The sequence below is a fragment of the Narcine bancroftii genome, chromosome 8 (genome assembly GCF_036971445.1).
Source record: "Narcine bancroftii isolate sNarBan1 chromosome 8, sNarBan1.hap1, whole genome shotgun sequence".
Taxonomy (NCBI): Eukaryota; Metazoa; Chordata; class Chondrichthyes; order Torpediniformes; family Narcinidae; genus Narcine; species Narcine bancroftii.
In genome coordinates this window covers 89,012,601-89,034,533 of record NC_091476.1, presented here as the reverse complement: position 1 = coordinate 89,034,533, position 21,933 = coordinate 89,012,601, and the positions used below count along the sequence as shown (strand labels likewise).

The window sequence follows — 21,933 nt, the reverse complement described above, 5'->3', positions numbered from 1 at the left end:
TTTTTTTTTTTTTAAAAACATCAAGTACCTTGGCCAAGTGTGCCACACTGATAAATAATCAACGGAACAATGCCTCAACAGCTGTTCAGGTCAATTCAACCAACTGAACAGAGAGAACATCAACTTTTTTTAATTGCATGGCCACACCTAATCAATACACAAAAGTGCTGGAGAAACTCTGCAGGTCACACAGCATCTACAGGAAGCATTGCAAAGGAACAGTGAGGGAGACTGATACACAAAAGTGCTGGAGAAACTCTGCAGGTCACACAGCATCTACAGGAAGCATTGCAAAGGAACAGTGAGGGAGACTGATACACAAAAGTGCTGGAGAAACTCTGCAGGTCACACAGCATCTACAGGAAGCATTGCAAAGGAACAGTGAGGGAGACTGCTTGACAATCATTGTGCCTGCAGAGTTTCTTGTTTAACTCCACTCAGCTGCTCCACTGCAGTCTCTTTGAGGGATGCCAGCCCTGAAGTTCTCTTTGAAGGGAGTTCTGTGAGTGTCTCCTTCACTGCTCCTCCTCTGAAATACTTCCTATGGATGCTGCATAGCCTGCTGAGTCTCTCCAGCATTTTTGTGCATTAACAACCACAGTGTCTGTCGACTTTTCTATTTAATAAATTATATAGTATAATGGTTTACAGCTCCACAAGCCTCCTTCGAATCAATATGTTCCACCATCAGCTATTACCTGCCTGAGGTGTTGATCCTTTAGCATCTCTGCTGCACGATGTCAGACCAAGAGTCTAAAAATGTTCTCAATCAACCATGAACCTCAAAACATTCTGGCTGGAACTGAAAATTCTATTTTTCGGTCTACAGAACAAATGCAAATTAATGAACAACAACCAGAAAATTTCATTCATTGAATGAAAACTGAAAAACAATTTCAACCTCTCTGGAAGCAAGATTAAATGTAACACTAATCAACCTGTCCCACGATTTTATTTGTGGTGCTATGCCTTTACATCTTATTTGCTCCTTTAAGCATCAAATGTTAAATTTGCTGGGTAAATCGAAGATGTTCTTGCACTAGCTGTTTTTAGCTCCTAATCATCCAAACCAAAACATTATTTACCCTTATCTTATTTACTCATGGGACATTATGGCATGCAGATTAGCCATCATGATTACGCAAGGTGTGTTATAACATGAAAGGTATATTTGTTATTCTTTCCAGTTGTTAAATTAGCAGCTATAAACTAAGCTACTATGAAAGCAACTGCTACAGAAACCTCTTCAGAAACAGGTTTCATTGGGGAATGCTTCTGCATCATCAATATTCCACTTGCAGATGAATCAGGGCCCTTGAGGATAAAACAAATACTGTACAAAATTCACCCAAAGTCATTGAGGTACTTTAAGAAGCATAAGGCAGCAGAAAATCTGAAAAAAGACGTAGCTTAAAGTCAATGAAAGGAACACACACCCTTCATTTTATCAAAGAGAGGTCAGAATACACAAGCAGCGACTTTACAGAGAGCTGAGGGGTGCTTTTGTGGTGGTTAGAAAAAGCCATTCAAAAACACACTTAGAACATCTCAGGAACACGCAGCACCAGGAACAATAGACATTGACTGAAATGAATGAAAAGCAGTGTTGGTTCATTTCAGGAAGCAAAGGAGAAAAGAGAATGTAAAAAAAACCTGAGGAACTACTGATGTTAATAGCACCTGTGTGACAGGAACTTTCAAGCCCATGTGGGCCAAACCAGCCACTCATACATATCAAAACACCGAAGTCCAGATGTCATAGTCTCATACAAAAATGTGAGGTGCTTCCTCAAGAAGACAGCCATTATAAAGGGCCCCCATCGCCCTGGTTACAACCTCCTCACTGGAAGGTACAAGAGGTACACCTCTGGGTTCAATAACTAGGTTTTTCCCCAAACAATTACCAGGGTTGTAGTGATGTAATGTATTATGCTGACTGCTTGCTATTGGTTATGACTGTAGATAGGCTCCACCCTACTGGTTTAACAGATGGTGCATCTTATCCCACTGGTCAGTAGAGGTGGCTTCTGTTATTAAAAGCTTATAGTATGATACAAGTCTGGTCCTTGCTTATGGCACATCAAGGGTCTTGAACTTTCTTTTGCTAATCATAGACTACTTAGACACCACAAAAAAGACTGTGGCGTAATTGTAACACATCTATTTTTCTTGCAAATTGGTAACCGAATATTTATTATCTATTTAACTAGTGTAGTGGGCAGAGCTGGCGCATATCTCGAACCACCGCCGGTGCGGCTCACCAGCAAACCCGTAGAGCCGCGGGCAAAGCCACTATACATTCACCTGGGCAATGGACCGCGCAAACGCAGTACTGCATGCTGAGTAACGGCACAATGGATTGCTATGCCTCTTTCTTAAGGACGCGGCACTTCCACCGCGTTTACTTTAAACCCGCCAGTCCCGCGGATTGGCGACAAACACAGTTTCATTAACCCCCCCCCACCCCCCCCCCCCCCACCGGTTTGGTGGAGCCCAGTACAGGAGGGATATGAAAGAAGCATGGCAAACTCAAATAAACAGTCTTTGGTTGACCAACCTTGTGTATGTGTATTGATTTAATAGCTCTACTGGAGTAGTCGCTACAATCGGTGACCCTGATTGCAAGATTCAGCTGAAGCTTGAATCTACAGTTGTCATGGATGCAACAGCAGCACCAGGAGCAGCTGCAGTTAATGCGGCAGGAGTTCACTTGTCTCCTTTTTGGACCCACCAACCTCGAGTATGGCTTTAATCAGGCTGAAACTCCATTTCGTCTTCGTGGCATGACAGCTGAGGACACAAAATTTTGGCATGTCATTGGGGCATTGGAAGCTGCTATAACAGCTAAAGTGAATGAATTTATTGTGCACCCCCCCAGCGGACAACCAATACACCAGGTTCTGCCTGTTCCTCCTGGACACACTGGAATTGACCAGGCACAAGTGCCTGTGGTGAATGTCTGCCAAGCTGTCTGTCTCCCCTCTGGCGAGCCTTGCTGTACTAACATTGGCTGTGTATTATCTCTACTGTTAAGGACACTCCCCTTGGGTATAACTGTGTATGCACCCATTGTCTTTCATTATCGTACCATGAGTTTCTGCTAATAAAAGCCATGATTATTGTTTGACCACATCGTCTTTGACTACTTCATCAACTGGCACTTCAATTTTATTAGCACAAATGGATGCAGCCCTCAAGCCAGAGCGGCTGATAATCGCCCAGTCTGCCCCGAGGGCCAGAGAAATTTTCAACCACTGGATTGCTTGTTTCAATTACTACATGGCTCGAAACAATGTGATCGATGAGGCGATACAGTGGGGCCACCTGAACTCTCTGCTGGGTGAGGTCCCTTTCGCCCGGGAACGTCTGACTGATTACTATGCAGCGCCACGGAATGTGGTGCTTGCTCGACACCAGTTGCTGACTAGACGCAAGAAACCCAGGGAAAGTGATGCTGCCTATGCACTCACTGGCAAACGAATGTGATGTCAGGGCAGTCGATGTGCCACACCGCAATGCCTTGAAGCTGGATGCTTTTGTCAACGGGATTGATTCCGGATACATCCAACAGAGGCTGCTGGAGATGGAGCCCTTAATCTACAACCGGGCAGTCACTCAAGCCAAAACACTGAGAAGTGCCATGCGGTCTAGTGAAATGCTAGTAACCAAAAAGGAAACATCCAGGAATACTGAAACCCTGAAGGAAAGAAAAGGGCAAACTCCTGAAAAATGCTACTTCTTTGACAAGAGCTGGCACCCCAGACAGAAGCGCCTGGCTCAATTTGCTACTTGCAGCTATTGTGGGAAACTCGGCCACTTCGCTAAAGCGTGTAAGGTGAAAAGTACTCCCACTGATAAGAAGAAGAAAAGCACCAAGAAAATGTGTCCTGGAGCTGCAGGAATGGAAGACAACTGTGAAATGGGGAAATCTTCAGACGAGCAGGCTGAATCGACTTCAAGTGACGGCAAGGTGAGATCCCCTGTGATAGCTCAATTGACTGTAAAGGTTGGGGGATGTTACGGACTGGAACGGTCGACTATGAAGGGGGAGATGAATGGTGAGACTCTTGATTGTCTAATAGACTCGGGGAGTACTGACAGCTACATCCACAAGAAAGTGGCCAGAGCCTTAAATTTACAGAGATATCGAGTGAACCAAAAGATATCGATGGCTTATAGTGAACTTACAAAAACTGTACGGGAGAAGTGTAAAGTTATTTTAAATTTGCAGGGACATTGCCTTGCTGATGTGTGGCTCTTTATTATGCCGGAGCTCTGCACCCCTGTGTTACTGGGGTTAGATATTCAATATCAGATGAACAGTGTAGTGTTAAATTTCGGTGGGCCACTACCCAAACTTTCCATCCACCGCACTAGTTTCTGCGGTCTGACGCATTAAAGATCATAGCTCCTTCCCTTTTCAGTGATTTATCCCCTGAGTGTCAGTAGATTGCCACTAAGAGCCGTTCTTACAGCAAAGAAGATCGTGAGTTTATCAAAGTGGAGACTCAGAGACTGCTTAAAGAGGGAATAATTTAACCTAGAAAGAGTCCGTGGCGGGCCCAAGTGGTAGTCATGAAAAATCACACTAAGAGACGACTGGCTATTGACTTACAGCCAGACAATCAACCATCACACGAACCTGGATACCTACCCCCTGCCACGCATCAATGAAATGATTAATCAGATAGCGTAATACAAAGTGTACTCCACTATCGACCTCAAAGCAGCTGATCACCAAATCCCCATTAAGAAAAGGGAATGGCCCTATACGGCTTTTGAGGCTGTTGGGGAGTTATACTAGTTTAAACGGGTACCTTTTGGGGTCACTAATGGTGTGTCTGTGTTTCAGAGGGAAATGGATAAGATTGTTAGGACATATGAGTTACAGGGTACGTTTCCCTATCTGGATAATGTCACTATCTGTGGGAAAACACAGGCTGAGCACGACAACTGAAATAAATTTTTAGCAACAGCTAAAGAACTTAACATTACATTTAACGAGGGCAAATGTGTGCTCAACGCGACAGAGCTACACATTCTGGGCTACATTGTCTGCAAGGGTGAAATCCAAGTGGAAACTGATGCCTCAGATTGTGCCTTGGGAGGAACCCTTAATCAAAAGGGCAGACCTGTGGCATTCTTCTCCCGCATGCTACGTGGACCTGAACTTAAACATCCTGCCATTGAAAAAGCCCAGGCTATTATTGAAGCTGTTTGCTACTGGAGACACTTTCTAGCCAGCAGAAAATTTACTCCTGTCACTAATCAGAAATCTGTAGCCTACATGTTCAGTACTAAACACAAAAGTAAAATCAAGAACGATAAAGATGGCACGCTGGCAAATAGAACTCTCAGGTTAAATAATCCCTCTGACGCATTGTCACGATCTGCTGCTGGTACTCAGCTGGAGGGGCTAAAAGAGATCCATAGGAGTCACGAGGTTCTTCCACTACATAAGGGCTAACAACCTTCCTTACTCTCCGGAAGAAGTCAGGAAACTGACTAAAAGCTGTCCCGTTTGCGCAGAATGCAAACCACAATACTTCAAAGCTCCGGAGGCCACTCTCATCAAGGCAACCTGATCTTTTGAGAGGATTAGCTCAGATTTTAAAGGGCCGTTACCTTCCAACATCAAAAATGTATATTTCCTTACTGTAATTGATGAATATTCCAGGTTTCCCTTTGCGATACCCTGCCCTGACACCTCGTCAGCATCTGTCATTAAGTCACTTGACAGAATTTTCAGCATTTTTGGTTTTCCCAAAGACATTCATACCGATAGGGGCTGAGTGCTGAACTGCGGCGAGCCCTGCTACGAAAGGGGATTGCCACCAGCCGTACCACGTGCTGCAACCCGCAGGGCAATGGGCGGTTGAAAGGGTTAATGCTGCAGTCTGGAAGACTGTTAATTTTGATTTTAAAACACATGGTTACCCTGTTACCCGGTGGAAGGAGGTGCTGCCTGAGGCGCTACATTCTATTTGGTCATTATTGTGTACTGCAACAAATCAAACACCTCATGAACGCATGTTTGCCTTTCCAAGGAAATCAGGAACTGTGATGGCCAGCCTGTTTATCTGAGCCTGAAACCGTGTTGCTGAAGAGCCATGCTCGGGCGCGTTAAACAGACCTCCTAGTCCAACCAGTTCAGATACTGCATACCAACCCCAACTACGCTCATGTTAAATTCCCAGACGGGAGTACTGACACTGTACCCCTAAGAGATCTGGCCTCGCCTGGTTCACCCTTTCCTCACACCCCTACTCAGAGTGAGCCTGAGAGATTGGGCTCACCCCCCACCCCCCGACTCACCCCAGCCTATGACCCCTAGTAAGCTTTCAGATGGCCATGCTGAGGCTCCACTGCCTCATGCTGGTGATTCTGGAGCAGGTCCAGAAGTCAGTCCTTCCCACACGACAGACCCAGTAACTGTACCAGTTCCCAAGGTTGCAAAGGAGCCACCTGTTTTGAGAAGAAGCACCATAATTCGTAAACAACCTGATAGGCTGACATATTCATAAAACATCTTATTATATTTCGACTGCTTGCTTGATACTGGCGTATTTTAGCTGTTAGAGTATTCTCAATGTCAAACATGGTATCCGTGTATCGTTTGCTTCAGTCTTTCCTAGCAGCTGTCCTTTTGATTTTAACCCTTCTTCTGCCAAGGGGAGACTGTGGTGAATGTCTGCCAAGCTGTCTGTCTCCCCTCTGGTGAGCCTTGCTGTACTAACATTGGCTGTGCATTATCTCTACTGTTAAGGACACTCCCCTTGGGTATAACTGTATATGCATCTATTGTCTTTCATTATTGTACCATGAGTTTCTGCTAATAAAAGCCATGATTATTGTATGACCACATCGTCTTTGTCTACTTCATCAACTGGCACTTCACCCGCATGGTCTCCAGCCCCCAGACAATTTCAGGACCAAATGGAGCGGTGATGCCCAGGCACTGTCCAAACACTGGATGATTCCGAGTTCTTGGGGTCTGGAGAACTCCTCCTTTGCTACACATGGATTTTGAATTATTGAGAGACTGGGTGACAGGAATCCATCCGATTTGATGAATGAGATGCTCGAGTTAGCGGACGGTCATTCTCATTGCTTGCTCTTTAAGACTCTATTCCTGTCGAAACTCCCGGGTTGTGTCTCAATACAAACAGCTAACAATGATTTCCGCCATCCCCATGATATGGCCCAGGAGGCTGAGACTCTACCATATGCCAGTGCAAGAATCTGCTCACATACAGCCCGTATTCACAGTGCCTTGTGCACCACCTGTGTCCACGGTTCAAACGACGGGTGCCAAGAATGGTGTTTTTACCATTGCAGGTGGGGAAAAAATGCTTGTAGATGCGTGCCCCCATGTAGCTACCACAACAAAAAGCAGGAAATGACAGAGCCAGCTGCCAGTAGTAACTTCCTGTATCTTCAAGATGTCGCTGGTAAATGCAAGTTTCTCTTAGACACAGGCACTGAGGTCAGCTTGCACCCACCAACCAATTTTGAGAGGACACATAAGCAACAAAACCTTACTCTTCAAGCCGCAAATGGGACTTCTATTCCCAGCTTTGGCATGCGACGCGTCACAATTAAGATAGGAGGGGTGACATTCCATTGGGATTGGGATTTGGCTTCCGTCACACAACCCATTTTGGGTCCAGATTTCTTACGATCCCATGACTTGCTGGTCGACTTGAGGCGGAGGAAACTAGTTAATGCCACCACTTTCCAAACATACTCGTTGATATGCAGGAAAGGGAGCGTTTCCCAGCTCAGGGTGCACACCCTACACAAAGGCACCCATATGCAGTCCTGCTCAACAAATTTCCTGGTGCGCTCTCTCTTAATTTCAACACCTCCAAAATGGCCTCAGGCCCACCGATTTACGCCAGGGCTCGTCGTCTTCCGCCAGATAAGCCGCAGCAGGCGAAGGCAGAATTTACTGCCATGGAGGAATTAGGTACCATTCGGCATTCCAACAGTCCTTGGGCATCACCATTACACATGGTACCCAAGAACACCGGTTGATGGGGTCCCTGCGGCAATTACCACAGGCTCAATGATATAACTACACTTGACAGATACCCCATTCCTCATATTCAAGATTTCACTGCCCATCTGCACTATTGCCATGTTTTCTCCAAAGTCGATCTTATCAAGGGATATCATCAAATCCGAATCCATGCGGATGACATTCTCAAAACAGCAATTATTACTCCTTTCCAAATGTTTGAATACTTTAGGATACCATTTGGGCTGAAGAACGCCGCTCAAACATTCCAGCAGCTTATGGATGCTTTGGATAGGGATTTAGAGTTTGCTTACATTTACTTAGATGACATCCTCATCGCCAGTCAGAATGAGCAAGATCACCACCTGCACTTACGCCGCCTGTTCCAATGGCTGGATGAATTCAGACTTACCATCAATCCTAGCAAATGCCAGTTTGGCAAATCAACCATCGATTCCCTGGGGCACAAGATCACAGCCGAAGGTGTCTTTCCCTTATCCAGCAAAGTGGATGCAGTCCTTGCCTTTCCAAAGCCTACCACGGTTAAGGGACTGCAGAAATTCTTGGGTATGAAAAATTTCTATCACCAGTTCATTCCAGCGGCCACTGATATGCTTCGACCACTGTTTCATCTTCTCACCATGAAGCGCAAGGAAGTAACTTTGACCACAGAGGCAGAGCTTGCATTTACAACTGCCAAAGATGCTCTGGCCAACGCAGCAATGTTCATGCATCCTAATCCAAGCACCGCCCTGGCATTCACCACTAACGCCTCAGATACAGCGGTGGACGCAGTTCTTGAACGGTCCGTCAATGGCCACGGCCAACCCCTGGCTTTCTTTAGATGCCACCTGCGGCCATCGGAAATTAAATACAACACATTTGATTGATAGCTGTTGGCATTGTATCCAGCTATGCTACATTTCCGATAGGTTTTGGAGGGTTGCCATTTCACCACTTTTATGGACCATACGCTGCTCACTTTTGCCTTCAGCAAAATATTGGATCCATGATCGGCCAGGCAGCAACATCACTTGTCATACATTTCTCAATTCATAATGGATGTGTGTCACGTCTCGGGGAAAAACAATCTCATCGCTGATGTGCTATCAGACCAACAGAGCATCATATCCAGGGTGGCGTTGATATCCCTGACTTGGCCAGTGCACAGGCCATGGATCCCGATGTTCAGGCGTACAGTACTGCCATTATGAACCTGGACATACAGCGGCTGGCACCGCAACTAGGCGGCCCAACTCTGCTTTGCCACAGGTCTTTGGGCTACCCTAGACTGGTGATTCCATGGTCTTTTAGACCAAGTTCACAAATTGTCTCATCCCTCCATCAGAGCAACCGTCAAGCTCATAACTAAATATGGCAGACACAAGAAAGATGTTGCGCAGTAGGTCCGGACATGTACCCCCTCCCAGAAAACAAAAACAGTGGCACACCAAGGCGCCTTTCCAACCTTTCCCGGTGGTACACCAGCATTTTGAACATGTGCATATCAACCTGGTCAGACCATTGCCGGTATCTCAGAACATGAGATAATTCTGACGGTCATAGACCAACTCGCGCGCTGGCCAGAGGCAATCCCGTTGCCATCCAACAACACTGAGACATGGGCCAGAGCATTCATTGTCAATTAGATCTTGAGATTTGGTGTCCCAACACATATCACTTCAGACCGTGGAGCGCAATTCACCTCTGCGTTATGGACTGCCCTTGCGCGCTTTAGTGGTACACAACTGCGTTACACTACAGCGCACAACCAACGGCCTTGTGGAATATTTCCACTGACAACTTAAGTCCACACTCAAAGCCCTACTAACTGGGCCCAATTGGATCGATGAGTTACTGTGGGTTCTACTGGGAGTGCGCACCACTCCTAAGGAAGACATGCCTGCGTCATCTGCGGAGATGGTTTATGGTTCGGTCCTCTTGGTTCCAGACGACATTCACTTCTCGTCCAACTCTGACCTGGACATGCTTCAGCAACTTCGACGCGGGGCTGCAGTTAGCAAACCTATTCCAAACAACTGGCATGGAAGCCCGAAACAGCAAGTGCCTCCACCTTTCCTCGACACTGACTGTGTGTTTGTGCGCAGACTGGCCCCAGGAGCACCGTTGCAACTGCCATATGAGGCCTTTTCTGCATGGTTAAAAGTTGTATATACTTCATACATTGGGGGGCATTCGCAACTGTTTAGTGTGGACAGATTCAAGCCTGTAAATGTGGATCCTACTTCCCCCATTCTTTGCCCCAGCCTATGCGATGGGGGGGGGTGTCAGCCGAAGGCGCATGCGGCCAATTTATTTGTTTCAGGTGACGATTTGGGGGAGGGGGGGATAGTGTAGTGGCTGTGTAGCAGGTCGAGTGGGCACATAGCGCAGTATTGCAAACCATAGGCGGTGTGGCTCACCAGCAAACACGTGGAGCCGTGGGCCGGGCTGCAATGCACTCACCTGGGCAATGGACCATGTACAAACGGTACTACGTGCTAACAGCAAGCTGGATTGCTATGCCTCTTTCTAAAGGGTGCGGGTCTCCCACCCGTGTTTTAATTAAACCTGCCAGCCCCGCAGATTGGCAGCAAACACAGTGTCGTTTCCCCCCTTCCATCCCGTGGAGCCTGGGACAGGAGGGATATAAAAGCATGGCAAACTCAAATATACAGTCTTTGGTTGATTAACCTTGTTTATGTGTGTTGATTTAGTAGCTTTACCAGAGTAGTCGCTACACTTCTGCATTTATTATCTCTTTCAATTGGAGATTATACTATTGCAGTTGCTTTTATTTCTTTTATGAAATACCTGTTAAAAGCTAAAGTAAGAATTTTGGTGCATACCTGTATAAACATTGTACAATGTGTACGAAAAGAAAACAAGGCAGCTCTACCTGGCCTGTTCAATAGCAGTGCTGCTTACTTGTGTGAAACACCAAAGATTGCAAAAGTTGTGATTGTAGTAAAAATACAGAAATGCTGGAAGAACTTGGCAGGTTTTGCAACGTCTGTATGGACACTGCGAGATCTGCTGAGTTCCACCAGTATTTCTGCACAGCCACTGGGGCAGGAGAGCAGAGAGACATTGCTGCTCCAAAGGGTTCAACCACCTGCTCCTAATGCTGACAGCTCCATATAGACTTTAAATGGCATGTTAAAGGAGCTGAAGGTGTTTTATTTTAAAATCCTGCAACCATGCGGACTGTCCCCAAGATGGCGGTGCCTGGGCTGAGCAGCGGCCACGAGAGTTGCAGGCTCTGGGGAGCAGCAGACCTGTGCAGGGCACCAGAAACAGGGAGAAGACACCCACTCCCCTGTTGAAAACAAGAAGCAGAGGGGACAAGAGCCGACAGGATGATGACCATGTCAGTGAACCAACAAGGGGCTCCGCGGCTGAGGGACCTACAAAGGCTGCAGGCAGTTGGTGACTTGCAGTCAGGGGACCCACAAAGGGTTATACACTGGCTCATGGGAACTAGGTATCGGAGCCAGGATACGATAGGTTGCTGAGGGCAAGAAGGGATCCTGAAGGGCCTTAGGCACTGAAAGCTTCCTGATCATTTCAGAGGTTTAGATCTGGTTGCCGATGAATCAAACAGAAGTCTGTACAGTTGCGGAAGCTGCAGGAACACTGGATATCCCCGATATTCAGTGACTCTGAAGGGACTCTCTTTTGTTTTTCATTAGCCCATTTTACACTTGCAAGTGGTCCCAGGAATTAACAGCCAATCAACCTTTAAAGTGGCTAGTGTGAAAGGAAAATTTTCTCAATGCCAGTGTCAGGTCGTCATCTCACAGTGGGGATTGATGCCCTCGACCTCTAGTACAATTCCTGGCAGCTGCAGATGCCAGCGTTGCAATCAGACAAATGTAGAATGGGTAACTGCATTGTGGGATTTAAATGACCCAATTTTTTGCATGAGTGCAAGAATGAGAAGGAAGATTAAAATGAAGGTATAAACTTTGCTGTGGGAAAGAGGAAATAACTAACAACAGCAGACAATTTTTAAATACTGTGGGAAAGTTGGTAGCGCTATAGCGCACAATTTATAAAGACTGGAAAAAAGCAATGGCAGACCTGACTTCCCAGAAATTCCTCCTGAGTGCTCTGTGTATGCAGCCTTGCACATGGCCCTTCCTCTGCCGCACAAAATTCTGGGAGGGAAGGTCCACCATCGCTTTATCCACCCCCCTGGTATTTATAAATTGTATGTGATAGTATTACCAACTTTTCTATGCTGTATAAATTGTGCACTATAGAGCTCCCATCTTTCCCACCCTGTTTAAACATTGTCCACTGTTGCTATTTATTGCTAGCACTTTCCCACTGTCCCTTATAAAGGTTTACACAGTTCGGCACAACAACAACAGGGGCTGAAGGGCTCATACTGTGCTGTACAAAAGCTTAATTATGTTATAGTTAGGCATGATTAATTTTGTTCAAATACAATTCATAGATCAGAATTTAGGGCAGGTCCACCATTGCTCGATGTGTCATCCTGTCACCGGTAGAAGGTAGAACAGTCCTAACCCCAGGAATGACTCCTTGCAAGTGTGAATGTGTTCAGTGTCCCAGTTAGGAATCTGAACGGCTGATTTAGTGGAAAGCAAGTGTGAAAGGGGCTTTTCTCTCATCCTGTAAGAGACACTAGACAATACTAATGGTGACTCTTTGTCTGCCTTACAGCAGGTAAAAGTTAAAATACATCATTTATGTTACATTTTTAATGTATTATTACTTGACAATAAAAGACGTGATAATAAACTCATGATCATTATTGCTATTAACAAGTCCCCTGAACCTGAATTAATTCACAATGTATCTATACAACTCCTCCAAGTTACACTCCACCCTGACTGCATATTTTCCACCATTGTTACTGGTTGAATCCCTACACACTTGCATTGTGGGAGAACCTTTGCCAGAATGACTGCAATGGTTCAAGATGGTACCTCACTGCCACCCTCCCATCATTTTGCCAGCAATGCCCAAGTTTCAAAAAAAAAACAAAGATATCAAACGATGATAGAAATGTGAAATGAAATCTTAATCAATTAAGATTCCTAAACAGTAATTGGTGCATAACACATTTCTCCAATGAGGGATAAGAGTTCAAATCCTCCATGGCAGTAGAGATAATGTATTCTGGAAAGAAACAGCTAATGTGGTAACTATTTGATTGTTGCAAATCTCATTTTGTTCACTAATGCCCATTTGGGAAGGAAACCACACCTATCCAAACTGCCTTTTACTTCCGATGGATGTTTCGTAACCTGCTGAGTTTCTCCAGCACTTAGGCATCATTATCTTGTTTGGCCTGCATGAAATTCTTGATTCACAAATTTGATTACTCTTAATCAGTTAAGGCAATTAAGAAAAGGCAATAATGTCAACTTTTCCAGCAATACTCAAATTTATTAACCAATAAGTGAAAAGAAATTTACACTGTGAATCCCCTATAAGCAATTTTCCCATAGAATTCAAACAGATGGACTTTGCTAGAACACCCAACCTTGTTACATGTGGTGGTTAGAAAAGTTGCACACTTCAACTCAGAAAACGATGATTTTCTGAAAGTGTGAACTAAATGGGGTAATAAATTAGCATGTTAGTTGTCAGTGGGTAACTGGAGGATACAAGGGCACCTCCTTATAGTCAAGGTTTATGGTTCAAAAAGTGCAATAGGAGAGTAATTTAGTCTTTAATCAGGTAAGAAAAAATGATGGAATATCAGGCCAAAACCAAGATTTTTTTAAAAAAATGTTTGTGTTTTTTTTTAAGTGTCCAAGATTTTGTGTCAAGCACAAATTAAGTTTGAAACCTTAAAACTGTTCTTTTCTGGGCAAAGATATTGCAATAAATAAGCACACTTAAAAAGATAATTCTAATATTAAATTAACTTTTTGTTGCACGTTAGGAGCAATAAACAGACAAATCCAGCAAGTTTAAAATGTTCAAAATAGTGAAACCATTTTAAAATGATCTGTGCATATAGTGACAATTGTGAAATTCTATGTTAAACTCCTTAATATGCTGTCCAACATAAATACATCTTCACAAGTGCATTTTTGTATGCTACAATTCATGTGTTTATAGTGCAAGGTAGATCACAGCCATGTATCTTTGTACATGATACTGCAATCAATCTCCAAGAGCTGAGGGTGAAACATTTGTTTTGCTTGTCCAGCATACTTGGTAGAGCTGCAAGCAAAAACACTTCCAAAAAATTCAGATTCACAAATTCACATTTCTATCATCGTTTGATACATTTTCTTCAATGATGAAATGAACAAATATCCTGCCTGATCATGTGAACCTCAGTCTTTTTTCTCCAACTGTGAACAAGGGAATAGGAAGAACAACTATTCCTGCCATTGGGGCACTGCCCCACAAACACGTTTCTAAGAATCCATAATTAGCAAAAACCTCTCTTGGCTAGATTATACAAATCGTAAAGCTCCTGAAGGCAAACATCAGAATCTTTGGAAATCTCAAAGAATAATTTTCAGTTATCTCAATAGACGCAAAAATAGGTGGGAAGTGATGGAGGTGATTAGTAGTGGGGTCTAGTCACAGATCTGTTGGGGTGTGGGTGGAGGATGGATCCAAAACGAGGGAGGTATCTCCATTGATCATAGAAAAGGGAAAGCCATCTTCCATGAGAAAGGAGGACATTTCAAGTGCCCTGGAATGGAAAGAGTCATCTATGTAGTGGAGGTGAAGAAACTGGGACACAGAGAGATCTATAAAGGTAAAAGAAGTGTCAGAAATAGTCCAAATGAATTTGAAGCTAGGGTGCAGGTTTGTGGGAAAGTTTACAAAATTGATAAGTCCTGCACAGGTGCACAAAGCAGCCCCAATATGTCATCGATGTAATGGACGAGGAGTTGGGGCTGGTGCTGGGGTGGGTTTGGAACAAGGATTGATCCATGTAGCCAACAATAGGGCTGGCAAAGCTGGGACACCTGCAAGTGCCTACAGCTGTACCTTTGATTGAAAAGAAATGAAGCATCAAAAGACAAGCCCGAGAACAAGTCCTGCCAGGTGGATGAGTGTTGGGGGAGAGGTAATGTTTGATGAACATTTGCTGTCGGGTAATTAAACACAGAAGTACACACCATAAAGAGTCTTAACCAATGGTACAAAAACATTAACATTCAATATTTGAAATTTACATTCCCCGTAAAATTGTACCTCCAGTTCATTTTTTTTTAAATTAAAAAAACAATATTAAACACTTGGATTGCTTAAAGTTATAACATAAATTCCAGGGAAAATTGGTAATTACAGAAATGGACAATCCAGCAATTGATGAACTGCTACATCACCCCATTTCATCTTGGAGCTCCTCAGCTTGTGTTCTAAGAAACTCCCTTCTGTCGACAAATTCGAGTCTACTGTAATTTTTCATTAACTTTCTTCGACTTTCCTCATTGCATTACAGCACGGCATCATGGATCAGCAAGGCACAACTTTGAAGCAGGAGGAAGGGAAAATGTGACAGTAAACAGCGTCGGCAGAGGGCTAACGATGGGGACTAAATTATGTCTGGAATGAGGAGTTCTCCATGGGTGAAGTCTGATGGGCCATTTTCCAGCACAGGGAAGTACAATATAATCAGACTGGAGAATCTAGAGGCAGATGCTGTTAACTATCTAATTAATCTAATTAACCCTAGTGGGAATAGCTGAAAATTTCTCGATTCCAGCACCGTTGTCACTAAAAATTGAGGAAAATGAACTCAAGCTAGTACACGGTGGGGGGGGAACACATTCTTCCTATAATCATCCCAACATCTATGATTTGTGTTACGTATACAAGATCTAGTTATACAAAATACCCAGAGTAACTCTGATTGCAGGGGATTTGACAGTTCATCCTCCTTTGGCTTTCAAACTTGGCCAAGAATAAAAGTGCTCATTCCCTGTCTATGTAACCAAGGCTCCATGTGTCTTTGGCATTTTAAAGAATCAGATTCAGAGTGCACCTCACAGGTATTATACATGAATAGTTCAGCTATTTCAACCAGGCTTTTATAAGATGCCACAAAAGATTATTAAACAAATGAACAGTGCACTGTATTGTTAATGGACAAAGACAAATTTGAAATAATTTTCTCACTGACCAGTGGATACCATGGGGAACAGTGATGTGGCCAGAGCTCTCCACAATTCACATCAGTAATTTGGATGAAGAGCTTAGGTGCAGTAAATCAAACTTTAAACAATTATATAAAACCTGGTTGCAGTGAGAACTATCAAGCGGATGCAGAGGCTAAAGGGGTAAAGAGACATGCTGAGTTCATGGTTAAAGACATGGCAAACAGAATGTCATGTGTAAAAATGAAGTCACCCAATTTAATAGAACAGAAACACATCAAGTTTTAAAGGGTTCTTGATTCAATTATATTTTTCTGTCTCACGTCATGCTATCAATGTACATTGAATATAAAATCACATTTTTTGTGCCTTTCAGTCATGGACTGATTTCTGGCTATGTTAAATGGACAGGTAATGGCTTAGACCAGTGGTTTTCAAACTTTTCCTTTCAATTCACGTATCATCTTAAGTAATCCCTATGCCAATAGATGCTCTGTGATTAGTAAGGGATTACTTAAGGTGGTATAAGAGTGGAAAGAAAAAGTTTGAAAACCACTGTTTTAATCATAACTAATTGACTTATGTGCATGGTTTTATAACTCTATAGGAAATGGGTCAATGACAATTTTTCTCAAGTAAAATATTTCAGTAACAGTGGTTCTCAACTTTTTTTCCTCCCACTTACATCCCGTGCCATAGGTGTTCTGTGGTTAGTAAGGGATTACTTAAGGTGGTATGTGAGTGGAGAGACTTTGTACTGAAAATTAACATTCAGGAAGCAATTAGAAATTGTATATCCACCTTCATTGCTCCAGTCATACAAAATACTGTTGAATATATGTGGTCTCTGTATTCAAAGCAAGATATACCTGCCTTAGAGAAGGTGGAGTGAAGGTTCATCTTACAAATTCCCAATATGACTAATTTGTCATACTGCCTAAAATTTAGTGATTTCATTAAAAATTACAAGTGGCTTGACAAGGCATATGCTGAGATAATATTTCTACTGTTTGATATACAGTATCTTGTACCAGACTGTCAATTCAAAACCAACAAGCCGTTCATGCAGACGGTAACGAATGTTTCAAATGTTTTATTAAAAGGCCATGGAGCCTTCGCTGCTCAGTGCATTCAAGATTATTTAAGATGGGATTAAAGGTGATGGGACTTGTGCATTAAGTGGCAATAAATTATTGTACAAATTCTGAGATTTCCTGCTTTTAGTTCATGTTCCTTGAAGAAGGAATCAGGCCCAAAATGTCAACAATACTTCTTTATCTTTTATGGACGCTGAAAGACCAGCTGAATTGCTCCAGCATTTCAGTGTATTTTTACTACAATCCCAGCATCAGCAGACTTTCATGTTTTACTCTGCATTGACTGGAGCTCACTGATTCTGAACCAAGCAGTCTGCCTTCATGTGGAACCAGAGCATGGTGCTACAGTCACCTGCTCAGAAGTCCAGGGATGTCGTGATCTTCTATTTATCTTTACATTACAGAAGCTGAGCAAGTTTTATTTGCAAAACAAAAACACAGTAACTCAGAAATAGTGGATGTTCAGTTTCATGTTCAAGAGAGACAGTGCATGGAAACAGATCATTCAACCCTACAAATCAACACTGACCATCCATTTTTTTCGACATGCCCAAGATTTACAGGTTAAGTTAACTGAGCCCTGTAAATATGCCTGGCTTGGTTGAGTGGTAGAATCTAGGTGGCGTTGATGAGAAAGTGACAGGGGAAAATTAGTGGGTAATGAGAGATTAAATCTATGTTGTTTGACAGATCAGAGTTCTATAACATAGAATCGGGGTCTTTGCTGCAGCTCGTGCCAACCGGATAACTTTCTTAGCCAATTTGTTTGTTTTAGGCCCATATTCTTCCACTCTTTCCAATCTATTTGCCTTTTCAACATTGTAATCGAACCCACGTCTACCACTTTCTCTGCCAGTTTGTGTTAGATACTCATTTTGCCCCTCAGAATTACCCCCATGTCATCAGGACACATAGAATTAGAGAGGTGCCAGACCTCCAAATACTCCTTGATCAAGTTACAACGGAGAAACAGAGCAGCAGCTACAAACCTTAATGGCTCACATTAATGGGAGCATTAACTTCACAAGAACAGCATCAATGGTGCACACATCACAAGTTAACAGTTTACAAATGCTGGGCCATACACCAACATGCACAAGAAACTAAACAAGAGATGCAGCATCTACAAGAAGTAAAGTGTAACCAACATTTTGGGGGCCAGGGTCCTTCATCAAGGTATGAACAAAAATTTTAAAATAACTGAGCTCCAGCCAATGCAGAGTGAAACATGAAAGTCTGCAGACATTGGGATTGTAGTAAAAACACATCGAGATGCTGGAGCAATTCAGCCAGTCTTTCAGCATCCATAAAAGACATTTTGGGTCTGACCTCTTCTTCTAGGAACAAAGAGAATGAACCAAAAGCAGGAAATCTCAGAGGAGGAATCAACAAAAGGATACAAGGGGAGAGGTGAGAATTTATTACATCTGTGCAAAAGATGATAGGGGAAGGAAGAGAGAGAGAGAGCTGGGGGGGAGAAGGGAGGGTTAAAGAAAGCCAGAGAAGTCGATATTAATGCCATCCAGTTGGAAAGTGTCCAGTCGGAAGATGAGGTGCTGTTCCTCCAATTTTACAGGTGGTCTTAGTCTGGCAGTACATGAGACCATGAATAGACATGTCGGTGAGGGAATGGAATTGAGAATTGAAATGGGTGGCCACTGGGCTATTGTGGCGGAGAGAGCCAAGATGCTCAACGAAACGATCTGCCAGTCTCTCCGATTGAGAGCCTGCTCCCTGCACACGGTCAGGCTGCAAACCCTAGTACACATCCCACCACAACCTGTGTGGTCACTGTCAATCCGTCCTCTCCCCTCCCTCCCTCCTTCCTTCCCCGTCTCCTCTCCCTCCCTCCTTCCTTCCCCGTCTCCTCTCCCTCCCTCCTTCCTTCCCCGTCTCCTCTCCCTCCCTCCTTCCCTTCCCCGTCTCCTCTCCCTCCCTCCTTCCTTCCCCCGTCTCCTCTCCCTCCCTCCTTCCTTCCCCGTCTCCTCTCCCTCCCTCCTTCCTTCCCCGTCTCCCTCTCCCTCCCTCCTTCCTTCCCCGTCTCCTCTCCCTCCCTCCTTCCTTCCCCGTCCTCCTCCTCCCTCCTCTCCTTCTCTCCCCTCTCCTCTCCCTCCTCCTTCCTCCCCTCCTCCTCTCCCCCTCCTCTCCCTCCCTCCAACCTCCCTCCTCCTCCCCTCACACCCTTCCTTCCTCCTCCCTCCCTCCCTCCATCCTCCCTTCCTTCCCCGTCTCCACTCCTCCCTCCTTCCTTCCTTCCCCGTCTCCTCTCCCTCCCTCCTTCCTTCCTCCCGTCTCCTCTCCTCCCTCCTTCCTTCCTTCCCCGTCTCCTCTCCCACCCTCCTTCCATCCATCCCCGTCTCCTCTCCCTCCCTCCTTCCTTCCAACCCCGACTCCTCTCCCACCCACCAACCTTCCTTCCCCTCTCCAACTCCCACCTCCTTCCTTCCCTCTCCCTCTCACCTCCCACCTCCTCCATCCCTTCTCCTCTCCTCCCTCCTTCCTTCCCCATCACCTCTCCCTCCCCCAACCCATCCCCACACACACCCCCCACCACACCCCCAACCAACCCCCCACAAACAACCACAACACCCACACCAACCAACCCACCACACCACACACCACCCTCCATCCCCTCCCACATCCTCACCAACCCTCAACCTCCCACCACCAACTCCCACACCACACCCCCAACCTTCCCCATCTCACCACCTCCCTCCCCCAACCCCACCCTCCTCCATCCCCAACACCTCACCCTCCCACCTCCTTCCCCAACTCCACCCCTCCCACCAACCATCCCCATCCCACTCCTCCCACCTCATCCCACACCTCACCCTCCCCTTCCCCATCTCACTCCCCTCCCCTCCTCCTTCCCCATCACCTCTCCCACCCTCCTCCTTCCCCATCTCCTCTCCCTCCCTCCTTCCTTCCCCATCTCCTCACCCACCCTCCAACCTTCCCCATCTCCTCTCCCTCCCTCCTTCCTTCCCCAACACCTCTCCCACCCTCCTCCTTCCCCATCTCCTCTCCCTCCCTCCTTCCTTCCCCATCTCCTCTCCCTCCCTCCTTCCTTCCCCATCCCTCTTCCTCCCTCCTTCCTTCCCCATCCCTCTCCCTCCCTCCTCCATCCCCATCTCCTCTCCCTCTCTCCTTCCTTCCCCATCTCCTCTCCCTCCCTCCTTCCTTCCCCATCTCCTCTCCCTCCCTCCTCTCCTTCCCCATCTACTCTCCCTCCCTCCTTCCTTCCCCATCTCCTCTCCCTCCCTCCTTCCTTCCCCATCTCCTCTCCCTCCCTCCCTCCTTCCTTCCCCCCATCTCCTCTCCCTCCCTCCCTCCTTCCTTCCCCATCTCCTCTCCCTCCCTCCCTCCTTCCTTCCCCATCTCCTCTCCCTCCCTCCCTCCTTCCTTCCCCATCTCTCCTCCCTCCCTCCCTCCTTCCTCCCCCATCTCCCTCTCCCTCCCTCCTCCCTTCCCCATATCCTCTCCCTCCCTCCTCCCTTCCCCATCTCCTTTCCCTCCCTCCTCCCTTCCCATCCTCATTTCCCCCTCCTCCCTTCCCCATCTCCTTTCCCTCCCTCCTCCCTTCCCCATCTCCTTTCCCTCCCTCCTCCCCTCCCCAGTCTCCTCTCCCTCTCTCCCCCTCCCCAGTCTCCTCTCCCCCTCCCCAGTCTCCTCTCCCCCTCCCCAGTCTCCTCTCCCTCTCTCCCCCTCCCCAGTCTCCTCTCCCTCTCTCCCCCTCCCCAGTCTCCTCTCCCTCCCTCCTTCCTTCCCCATCTCCTCTCCCTCCCTCCTTCCTTCCCCATCTCCTCTCCCTCCCTCCTTCCTTCCCCATCTCCTCTCCCTCCCTCCTTCCTTCCCCATCTCCTCTCCCTCCCTCCTTCCTTCCCCATCTCTCTCCCTCCCTCCCTCTTTCCCCATCTCCTCTCCCTCCCTCCCTCCTTCCTTCCCCATCTCCTCTCCCTCCCTCCCTCCTTCCTTCCCCATCTCCTCTCCCTCCCTCCCTCCTTCCTTCCCCATCTCCTCTCCCTCCCTCCCTTCCTTCCCCGTCTCCTCTCCCTCCCTCCTTCCTTCCTTCCCCGTCTCCTCTCCCTCCCTCCTTCCTTCCTTCGTCTCCTCTCCCTCCCTCCTTCCTTCCTTCCCCGTCTCCTCTCCCTCCCTCCTTCCTTCCTTCCCCGTCTCCTCTCCCCTCCCTCCTTCCTTCCATCCCCGTCTCCTCTCCCTCCCTCCTTCCTTCCTTCCCCGTCTCCTCTCCCTCCCTCCTTCCTTCCTTCCCCGTCTCCTCTCCCTCCCTCCCTTCCTTCCTTCCCCGTCTCCTCTCCCTCCCTCCTTCCTTCCCCAGTCTCCTCTCCCTCCTCCTTCCTTCCCCATCTCCTCTCCCTCCCTCCTTCCTTCCCCATCTCCTCTCCCTCCCTCCTTCCTTCCCCATCTCCTCTCCCTCCCTCCTTCCTTCCCCATCTCCTCTCCCTCCCTCCTTCCTTCCCCATCTCCTCTCCCTCCCTCCTTCCTTCCCCATCTCCTCTCCCTCCCTCCTTCCTTCCCCATCTCCTCTCCCTCCCTCCTTCCTTCCCCATCCTCCCTCTCCCTCCCTCCTTCCCTTCCCCATCTCCTCTCCCTCCCTCCTTCCTTCCCCAATCGTCCTCTCCCTCCCTCCTTCCTCCCATCCTCATCCTCCCTCCCTCCTTCCATCTCCTCTCCCTCCCTCCTTCCCATCTCA

The 21,933-nt window shown here is 46.3% G+C and overlaps 2 protein-coding genes across 4 annotated transcripts in view; one reads left to right on the top strand and one right to left on the bottom strand.

The window, feature by feature from the left end:
- fam118b (family with sequence similarity 118 member B) overlaps positions 1-2,520 on the top strand; it is an 87,661-nt gene extending 85,141 nt beyond the window's left edge. The window contains exon 9 of the mRNA XM_069894443.1: positions 2,211-2,520. Within this exon, the coding sequence (XP_069750544.1) occupies positions 2,211-2,215 (5 nt within the window). The 3' untranslated portion in view covers positions 2,216-2,520. The remainder of the gene's footprint in view (positions 1-2,210) is intronic.
- The window catches only part of srpra (SRP receptor subunit alpha), a 40,740-nt gene extending 37,740 nt beyond the window's left edge, over positions 1-3,000 (bottom strand). For 2 of the 3 annotated variants that reach the window (XM_069894433.1, XM_069894434.1), the window contains exon 1: positions 2,736-3,000. In XM_069894433.1, coding sequence (XP_069750534.1) covers positions 2,736-2,813 — 78 coding nt within the window. In that variant the 5' untranslated portion in view covers positions 2,814-3,000. Of the gene's footprint in view, positions 1-698; positions 778-2,735 lie in introns of those variants that run through there. The other variant, XM_069894435.1, reaches the window with a different exon arrangement.
- Positions 3,001-21,933: the final 18,933 nt, after the last annotated feature.